The following is an 11,121-nucleotide window of genomic DNA, read 5'->3' on the forward strand; positions in this document are numbered from 1 at the left end:
TATAGAGGTAACACTTACAGTAATTATCAAAGCAACTGAGCTACTGCTCAGACCTGCCAGCGGTGATCACTTGAATTAATGACACATGAAAAGCAATATCTGCGCCCTGCAAGTTCAAGGCCTGCAAGGGCACTCTCAGCTCCACACATAATAAACATCCCACCTCTGCAGTGAGCACTTTGCCTCCCACATTTAAAAATATGACCAGAACAGTAAATCTGCTTAACTATCCTCCCTCAGGTTTATCTGTGTCTGTATGGGTACTCCCATTACCCAGCTGCATCACTGTGTTTCATTGAGTTCTCAATAGGCGACTTTAGAATACAAAGAAGAAAAGACTGAGTCCAATTGTGAGTTTACTGACTTATGGTGCATTTCCACCGGCTCTACTCGTCTCGCCTCACCACGCCACGCCACGGCACAGTTTAAGTAGCGTTTCCACTAGCCTAGTACCTGGTACAAGGTACTATTTTTAGTACCTGCTCCGGCGAGTTTCCAAGCGTGCTAGTAGTAGGTACTATGCGATGATTGGTCAGACTGCCGGCCGCTGACTGGCCAGAGTCCCGTCACAGGAAGAGACGTCTCACACACAAATCAAGCCGAACAGTGCCAAACTGTAGATCACTTAAAACTACTTAACAATCCTAAAACGTGGGTTAATCTCCAACAACTACAGAAGTCTGGTGTAAAGTCACTAGTCACTCGTGTGTGTGTGTGTCGCGTATAAAACAAAGTCACCGCAGTTTCACTCAGCCGTGCAGTGATAACTCCGCCCACGTTAAGTAGGTACTTTTTTGTAGTGGAGATGCAACCTAATCGTGCCGTGTCTAAAAAAAAACAAAAAAAAAAAACAGTACTATTATTTCTCATCTTTCATATACATGTATATTTCACATTAGATAGTTGATTAAAAAGTAAAAAAATGAATGAACATAAGCCTATCAGCTCCACACACCTCTCTCTTTGTTTCTCAGTACAGCAGTGCTTGGATCTCTATGGAGGCACTAGAAAAGTGACACAGCGCAAACAGATTTGAGTATGATGGAAAGTTTCATTAGTGAATTCTACTGGTCAGAACTGGTTTGAAAGGATTAATGCTTATTGCCCCCGCCTCCCCCTGCACTGCTAGTGTATACACAAATGCTCCCAAAGTCACGTCTGATGTTCTTCGTATTGCTTGACAGAGCCTGCTTTCAGATGAAGGACACAGCATTCAAATAGTGTTACTTTGTTTCTGTTCATGCAGACTAATAACAGGAGCATAATCATAATGTCAACAACAACAAAAGCCATCAAAAGTTTTACGATTTTACAATTACATTTTGCAAATTGGGCAAACTCCCACTGATAAACATCATGCCATTTCATATTAGAACAAATACTAGTCAGACAAAATGGTCACATTTATTTTCTGAACTGCTATTTCCAAGGACATAAATTAAATTGACAATATGCCTCAGCTGTCAAGAAATAAAAATTTAATTACACCAGTAGTGAACACACACAAGCCGGGCAAAGGAGCAGTGGGCAGCACTTTTTTGTTGGATCCCAGGACTTGAACTGGCGACCCTTCAGTTAAAAGCCTCTTGGCCCTGCGATGCATGAAACCAAACTGAAAAGATCCTGTGTAACTAATTACCGAACACAGAATGTACGTCAGTGTTAGCAAAATGCAAAATACAGCTGCTGTTCTCACCATTCAAGTTCATTTGGGTCAGGTTGATAAGGACATCCTCCCACAGCCTGGTTCAGGGAGAAGCACCAGCAGTGGGAGATGTCGTGCACAGGTAGTAGATAGAGTGAGAGATACATTCTTCGCTGCTCAGAGCTGTACGTATTAATGACCACACAGTAATTGTAGCCCTCTCTGCATCACTTACATGAATAAATCATGATGTGGAGTATTATTCAGCCAAGGATCAGGCCATGTCATCAGTGTGTCATGTAAGTAATAACAATGTATTACTGCTCCTGCAGGACAGTTGTAGAAAAAAGGGTGTGTGTGTGAATATGTTATTTTGATGATGGAGGAAAGAATCCTGTAGGAAAAGACCTAAAAAGAGATGAGACACACAGCTTTACATGCTCGTAAAGTTATAATTACAGCCAAGAAACCTGATGAATAAGGAATGATACCAGCCAAGCAGATGAGTCCCATAAAGTAATGTTATCCATCATTCAAGCTCTAGGCTACAGCAAACATTAATAGTAACACTAGAGCTCTCAGGTATCACACTCATGACTTTCATATTCAAAAGGTCAGGCTAAATGTTTGTGTAGGAATACTTCACTGATTTGCATTTAGCTTTGTATTACTAGAATAGGGGTAGTATTTTTGAAAAAATTGTGCTTCCCAACCTCAGTTTCCCCAGAGTCGAGAAATATCTCCAATCATTTCTTTGTTACGTGCCCACCAGTGACACTTGGTCCTGTTAGCAAAGATGGTGGACACTGTTTACATTCTGGGAATGAGTTCCCGTCCCCCTATGAGTGGGTCTAAAAAGTGCGGAATTAACGTTGCAGTTTCAAGCCTCGGACCCCAGCTTGGACCAAGTGTCACTGGTGGGCATGTAAAAAAAAAGAATGAAGATATTTCTCTACTCAGGGGAAACTGAGGTTGGGAAGCACAATTTTTCAAAAATACTACTTCTATTCTAGTAATGCAAAGCTAAATGCGAATCGGTGAAGTATTCCTTTAAGTATGTTATTAATTAGGGCTTTATCACTTTGCAAATCAACAATAACATGTTACCATACAAAGGGCAACAGTGAGCCCATGTGCCTGGATTGTGTCTTTTACACTTTACAATGAGGCTAATTTTTTGCCATTTATACATAACAAATTAGTAAGATTAATGGGTATACTTGTAACAGAATCTTGCCAAATACTGAAACTGTGTCAACGTGTAAAAACCTTTAATTTTTAACTTTTTTCCATTACTTTCTTTGAATGTATAACCAATAGGCAATCTGATGGGGGTTTTTTTTTTTCACTGACTATATAAACACACCTGAGCAAAAAGTACTCAAATCATTTAAAATCGGACTGAATTTGTTAAGTTTAGAATTACATCAAAGGTCGCTTGGCTCGTTTTTATGAACAAAAATAAAAGGAAAAACTGTCTATTTTGTGACTTCTTCACAGTTATCACTACTCCCATTGAAAAAAAATTAGAAGACAAAAAAAACACATTTTGTAAAGCCTGAAGATGTAGCCTATAAACACACACCCTAGGATGTCCATATAAGGAGTGTATTTTTCCCACTGCAAATTACCATGGGTGCACCTGTGGCACAGATCTTGGTCCAATAAAAGATTAATAAAAGACAAAACCCAAATCACACTAATCCTCACGATCTACAGTTGTCCATTTCTATTTGTGTTCTTTTCATCCGTCTCTATAGACAACTTTAAACACAACTCTCCTACCACTGGAACATAAAAAACTTAAAGGACTCTTGAGGATACTATGATCTAAAGGTCCAGAATCACAGCAGACAACATCCTCTGCCATTTCTCACTTTCTCTTGCACTCCCTTGGTCTCTTTGTACTTCTGAACGGAGCATTCATTATGCATAGGCAACAAGAAAGTTGCTAATGAAGAGTTTATAACTGATAAAAAAACTGCAACATCAGCATTTGCATAAAATTACCATGAGGCCACAGTTAAAAGGGAGGAAATATTAAATGAAAAAAAAAAAAACAAGGACAAAGGCTCGCTGTCTAATACAGGCCAACACTTAAGATGTATCCTATGTACTGTATATTAATGCAGTTGCTGTGAATATCTATTTTTACATGTTTATGGCCTACATAAATCATAAATTGCTGTACCTGCTATATACTGTAAGTACAAAATGGAAGTATGGAATTTAAGTCTTTCTTATTTATATTTTTCAACCAAACAAAAAGGAAAATGTGTGAAGGAATTGTAAAACACAAAAAAAAGAATTTGCTTGTAACTACTAAAAATGTAGATGTGTGCACTCTGCAAAGATGGCGGCACATAACTCATGTGCATTTATTACTAAACCCAAAATAAAACAAACAAACAAGAAAAAATCCTGCCAACATCAATATCTGTCACTGTGATAACACTGGCCCTAAAAGTGACAGTTTCATAACCTGCTGGCTTCACATGATATGTTAATGTGGATCTGAGTGTACATAAAAACACACACGCACTGATCTCTTAGAATACCTATATTCGGTGAATGCATAAGGAAGCGGCATCTGCAACATTAACTGTTAACAGCTGTGTCTACTTTACTGTTTTTTCTCCATTTATTTGTTTTATTTGTATCTATTTTATTGGTTAAATTGTTGTATTTGTATAATTCCTGCTGTTATTTTACTATAGCGTGCTTTGATGGATTGACAGCTATGCACCTAACTGGATTAAGAAGACTAAATATACGTATACATGGTATTTTCTTGAATCTTTTTTTTTCCTTTTAATGTGAAATTACACAAAAGACAGTATACAGACATTATTAACCAAATAATCACATTTTGACCCTGCTTAATTCTATTCAACGGTTTTTCAACGAGTCATGTTAATGCTGGTCATTCCGCTTGAGTGCCCTGCTTTACTCTACCCACCGAATGTCTCCAGAATTTCTTTCCTTTCCCTGCCTACATACACACCTGTTCCTCAATCCCCTTGTTTTCTCCCCATTTTTATAGCAGTGAGTCTTTCCCAGTCAGTGCCCACATTGTTTGTTCAGTGTTTCCTTTTGTTCATGCTGTGTATTCTCTTTCCTCACCTGCTTCTTCTGCCATGTTACCTGCATGTTGCTGACCTGTCTGCTTGAAAACCTGGTCTTCTTCATTTAATTTATTAATATAACTTCACTGGGGTCATCCTTGACCCGCGACCCAACCATCAACTAGGATCATTGTGTGAGTAGAGATTTGCATGCATGAATATTTCTTCATGTTCTGGTCACATGACCTTTAGCTTCATAAAAGAGGTGTCTTTTTATGAAGTTCCATGTGTTCCTCCAACATCAATAACATGACTTCTGCAGAATAATAACTGAAATGGCTTTTTTCTTCATATTCAAGACCGCTCAATTCTATGGCTGTACAATTGTGAGATTATTAAACTATGATGATAAAAAAAAAGATATATAGTGAAAGATTGGATAGCCCTTTCAAAGCTGATTTACTCATGGTGTATACTGTACGCTTCACTGGAGACTCCAGGCTGTAGTTTGATAATGACATTTTCTCACCTCAGACCTGCAGCTGTAACAATAAAACTGTATTGCTATTGTTGTTTTTTTTTTTTACATCTCAAAGACATTTTCTGACACACATGGATGAAAACTGGTGTTAAAATACTGCAATGAGAAACTCAATGAGATTACGCTCAATTCAATAGAAACTGACATCAAATGTATTTCTCTGATAGTAACCTATAATCTTTAATATATTGTTTGAAAACCAGCTCGTAGGGCTGAGCGATTTTGAATAAAAATCGAATTTGCGATTATTTTGACAGGAATTGCGATTGCGATATGATTCGCGATATCAGGGGGAATGTTTAATTTCTACCTCATTATTCTCGAAAAACATATTTAACCCTCTTATGACCATCAAGATAATGAGGCTGCCTGGATTTATATTGATTTTATGGCCGTAGTATTGTCATCAAATGTTAAATGAGTGAGTGAGTGTGTGCTTCTGCCCCTTTTTCCAAGATATTTCACTCACAAAGCTCAATTTCTATTTGATTGCTTTCCGGTATCCATCCGTGCGTCTGTCTTCTACAGCTTTATCCTCCACATGGGGGTCGTGCGGAGTGCTGTGCCAATCTCAGCTGACATAGGGCGAAAGGTGGGGTCACACCCTGGACAGTCCATCGTTTTTGAATTTTCTAGATATAACAAACAGTCTAGGAGTTACAGTAATGAGGAGAAGCATGCCAAATCCTTTCGGCAACGACAGGATGGTCACAGAAGGGTTAAAGTGATTACTGTGTGATATTTGTGCAGATCTGTAAGAAACAAAGATGTTCCCTTCAGTCCGCAGAATAAGATGTGAATAGGTCAAGACAATAATTCATCTAAAATGATATTTTGACACACATTTTGGCTTTAACAAATAATGCGCCTCCTGCGGTTTGAAAATTGCAGTCGACCATTAATTGCTCAACCCTACCAGCTACTTACTTTGTGATCCATGTGTCAGTTTAAACGCAGTAAGCAGACCCCTTCACTTTAATATTTTCCTTTTGTTGCAGCCTTACCCGAAAAAAACCCTCACCAGTCTACATTCATTATCCCTTAATGACACAGCAAGACAAAAGTTTCTCCATCTCCACACAGAATCTCTGGACCATTGGTCAATTCTGTCACCATATCCCTTCTTTCCCATTTGCTTAGTTTGGCTGGGCATGGAGAAGCGTTCATATTGTTCCAAACTTCAACAGTTGAACAATCAGAGAGGCCACTGTGCTCCAGGGATAGTTTAATGCAGCAGATTTTTTTTGTGTGGCCTTTTCCACATCAGTGTCTCGGCACAATCCTGTCTCTGAGTTCTGCAGCAGTTACTTCAACCCCGCTGCTTGTTTTTTTTTGCTCTGTACTATACTATATGAACTATCAGCTGTGAGACCTTACACAAATGATCATTTTATTTGGACTCTATTCAGTGTTTAAAAACATAGTTATGTACACACCGTTAACATAGCTATCGTGATAGTTATATGGCTACATATTGTACAATGATTCCATTTTTCCCTTTCAGAACATTTGCAAAAGTATAAGTTAGTTGGATAATGAACACGCTTCTGAAATTTCCTAGTAGGGAAACCAACCATCTTAACAAGCTGTTACCATGCAGCAGACTATATGGTAATACCACAACTCTCTCCATGGATCAACCAAAGAGCACAGCACTTAGAGGTACTCTATGTTCTCCTACAAAAACCTGCACAGGAAAGTCAGCCTACCTGCTCCACTTCTCCCCTGAATGACAGCACTCTCCAGAGGTAACACACTGCAGGATACACATGCTGATCTGGTCTGACACCTGACCTTTCCGCACGGTTTTGTCGGTTGTGCTGCACGCTCCGTCTGTAGCCGAAAAGGCCACACAGTGCCATGCAGGCAGTGTCATTGCAGCCCACCTCGCCCCCTTACTCATGGGCTGGCAAGGTGAATGCCTACAACTGCAGAAAGACAGCCACTCAATCTGAGAGGCTCTCAACTGTGTAACGAGGGCATGCCATCTGAATTTGGCAGTGATGTATGATTAGTATTTCCTATTGCACCCTCAGGTGGAGTAAAGATTTCTTGTGAAAAAAAAAAAAGTATTATTTACTTTTCATTACAAATGTCTTTTACACTTAAAAAAAAAAGTAGTGTTTTCTTTATATATATCATTAAATAATTTTAATTAAAGTATCCCTCATACACAAAAGCCTTATGCAAATGAAATTTGCATAAGGCTTTTAGTCATCTCAATTAGTAAATGTGCTGTGTGCAGTGGCTGCTGAATGAGGGGGGGTCTAACAAAGTGTGTCTGCCAACAGTCTTGGTCGAGGCAGCATAATCTCAGAATAGATGCTACGGGAGCCCACTACAGAACAAGGGGTGAGAGGATGGTAAGTGCAGAATAGATGCTGCAGCTGTGAAATGAAGAGCTGTCACATTCACTGAGCACTTTCCCGAGTAAAGGAAACACTTGGTACAGAAGAAATAAATCATGTACGCTCATATTTAAGTGTATGATTGTGTATTTTATCAAAGCAGTAATTCTCTGTATTCAAAACTACAGCACGTGTTTAGCAATATTTTTGTTTATCTGTGACAGTATCTCTGATGACAAAGGTCTGACAGATTAAAACCAATTCTTTTTTTTCCTAAACTCAAGCTAATAAGATGTGAAAAGTAACTGAACCTATAAAAGACATTTGAAATCGTAGTGTTGTTTAATGGTTGAGAATAAACTTCAAAACAGGACACAGATATTTACCAATAAGCAGCAACATTAAAACCACCGATCTATGTATAACTGACAAATAAAAATCATTCATTATGCAACCACCATCGTAAACACCCTGAAATAGACACTGTGCCATTTAACACAAATGGAAAATGTGGGACGGACTATATATCATAACTATCTATCTATCTATCTATCTAGCTAGACTTTTGACATGCTAGGAAAAAGAAGGAGAAAGGTAATGGATAATTAAATCCAGAGGAAGGCACTAATGCAACACTACGGATGCCATCAGTCATTAAACGCCACTGCTAACTAACCAACATGCTAGATTAATGGCTGGTCTGTAATGCAACTTTAAAAAGCCAGTGAATCCAGAACCGAGACAAATATGTACTCTGCCGACTTCATGTACTAAGTAAAACTTCCTGGGCTCATTTGAGACCCTGAGATAATACAGCAGCAAATGTGAAACCATCGTGTCGTACAACAGCTGTGAACTCATTGTGGGAGCCAGCATTTTTGCCAATTTTCAGTAAGGGCAATTAGAGCTTATGCAGTTACAATGAAGTCACCACAGGGCTCTGGAACATTTGGACTGTGCTCTCACAAACAATGTAATTTCATCTGTGAGACGGGAGCTCTGCAAATGGTTTTGTGCTACTGGTTAATGACAGTTAACAGCACCAGCTGGGTAACAGGAACAAGTTGAATAAGAAAGAGCGACGGGTACATAAAGGACAAACATGTGTAATTTATATAGGGGGTCAAGCACAGTAAAAGATTAAGTGGATTTTATAGCATCACATTATGCCCAGTCCCACACACGAAACATTTACTCACCACAAACATGAGGCAACTGATTTCTGAGGGAGTTCTTTTTGACACCATTATTTGTCTTTTCATATTATCTGCTTTTGTTTTTGTGGAAGCCAGCTGATCTGAATCCAAAGAAAAGATGTGGCTTTGTTATTTTCAGCTTCCAGACTTAACTGCTGCATAACTTTCCAGGGGAAAAATAATCATTACTGCTCAATTTAGGGTTCAAGGCAGGAGTCTGGACAAAATGAGAGGTTAAGGTGCATGTGGAATGCATCATGGGGCCCTGGTGGTTTCTTTGGTGTGGGGGTCACAAATCATGTATGATTTCAGAACACACATACTTATGCTACACATACACATGCACACATTATATTGATTTCCATTCATTTGGACAGCCTAACCAAAACCTTCTCTTAAACTGTCACTAGTTAATGTCTCATTCTAACTCCTAACCACTATCTTAATTTAAAACAGTTCCTCAGAAATTAGGTTCTGCCTCATTAGGCCCAGGCTTTGGTAAACCTGAGGAGTCCTGGTCCTGGAAAAGGTGACAAAACTTCCTTCCTAAATCCTAATTATAACCGTAAAGCCTTTTGGACACAGAGCATTTAGGCATCTTTTTTCCATAACTTTGTTAAAACATATATAGCCTACAGAGGCTATAAGAATGTGTAATAAAGAGTGTCTTGTATCCTTTTTTTCAGCACAACATATAGGCAATCTGATGACATGCTTTTTATTTCCATTTTCACCAACTGTATAAACACACTGGAGCAAAAAGTACTTTTTATGAATTGGATTGAATTTGTGAAATATGGAAATATGTCACATTATAAAAATAGTTTAGGCTCATTTGGTCTATCTTGTGATTTTAAAATTGTCACTTAAAAAACAACAACACATAGACAAGACCTAGAAATACACACCCCAGGATGTCCATAGGAGAGTTGTGTATTATTCCCACTGAAATTTACCAAGGGTGCACCTGTGAGCACTAAGGGTTAACCCCTCAAAAAACCCTTTGAAATTGTGGGGACCTACAACACCTGAAGCTCATAACTTAATTAGGGCTCACGCGCGCGCGCGCACACACACACACACACACACACACCGGAGTACCTTTTATTTCTCTGGGCCTCCTTCTTATCCATAATGACGGGAACACAGTTCGTCAGTTCGGTCCAGTCTGCGTGCAGCCCGCAGCTCCAGCCCGTGGAGAAGCGGGAGAAGAGCCACGACTCCTCTTTCCCTGGTCGGTGACATGTGCATTTCTTCTGTCCCGGTTTGCAGTCGCACGGCTGCTCCAGGCGAATATTCCTCACCAGGTGTCTCCCGAAAGTGGTTCCCCCGGTCTTCTGGATGTGCAGGAACACGATCACGTCGTCCCCTTTCATGTTGAACTCCACGTGTCTGTCGAGGTCTCGGTCTGTGAAGTTGAATTTTGACGGCAGCCTCGCGGGGCTGTCGTCCTCCAGGTCCTGATCTCTGTAGAAATCATCATTGTCCTGGTCCGGACTGGAAAGTAGACTTACCCCCTTTAATTTCTCCCCATCAGTCTTAAAGTGGCACGAGTTGCTGCCCGCGGGACAAATGTACTGATAACCTATCATAACAAAAAGGACGGCTAGAATAGGAACCAAGATGAGCTTACTGGGTCTATCATCCATTATATCAAGATTAATGACTTTATTCCATTACTGTGAATTATAAGTGGCATCCATGCGTCTCCTCCATGCCTCGGATTCGTTAAAGGTGCATTTTATTGCTGTTGATCAAATAACAACCCTCCACAAACCTGGGAAAAAAATGACAGAAAAATTGCACGCCGTCTGCACTGCACTGGAAATCCTGTCCAAAGTCAATAGTCATGGCATGGAAATGTTTGGCTGTCCAACTTCTGGAGCCGGTGTAAAACTGCATCCGCGCCGACGACTCCCATTCTCCAGCGTCAAGTTGAAAATGAGGCAATCGAGGAGTTTTCCCTCCTCCTGTTTCTTGTCCCTAAATGGCTCAGTGTTTCATGTCTGTGACAGGGTAATTTCAGCACAAATATAGCACGGCTCGGACTGATGCAGGGCTAGATCCTCTACCGCATCCTTGCCAGGCTGAGGCGGTCTGACAGACTGTGCTGCTGCTGCTGCTGAAGCTGTGCAGTTTGGAGAGGATGCTGCTGCTGCTGCTGCTGAATCCGATCCGACAAATAAGCTGTGCGCGTTCTGCTCTCGTCGAGGTTGAGCTGCAAGAGCATCCACAACATCCCGTCTACATACCCCACATTGTAAAGTCAGAAAGCCACACTGACACTGGACTGAGACAGCAACACAGAGATGTAAGCACTTATAAA

The 11,121-nt window shown here is 40.0% G+C and overlaps 1 protein-coding gene across 1 annotated transcript in view; it reads right to left on the reverse strand.

Moving 5' to 3' along the window:
• Positions 1–11,121, reverse strand: part of hs6st3b (heparan sulfate 6-O-sulfotransferase 3b) — a 62,365-nt gene extending 51,244 nt beyond the window's left edge. Inside the window, exon 1 of the mRNA XM_058654416.1 lies at positions 9,897–11,121. Within this exon, the coding sequence (XP_058510399.1) occupies positions 9,897–10,444 (548 nt within the window). The 5' untranslated portion in view covers positions 10,445–11,121. The remainder of the gene's footprint in view (positions 1–9,896) is intronic.

Source organism: Solea solea, chromosome 2 (genome assembly GCF_958295425.1).
Source record: "Solea solea chromosome 2, fSolSol10.1, whole genome shotgun sequence".
In the NCBI taxonomy this organism is placed as follows: Eukaryota; Metazoa; Chordata; class Actinopteri; order Pleuronectiformes; family Soleidae; genus Solea; species Solea solea.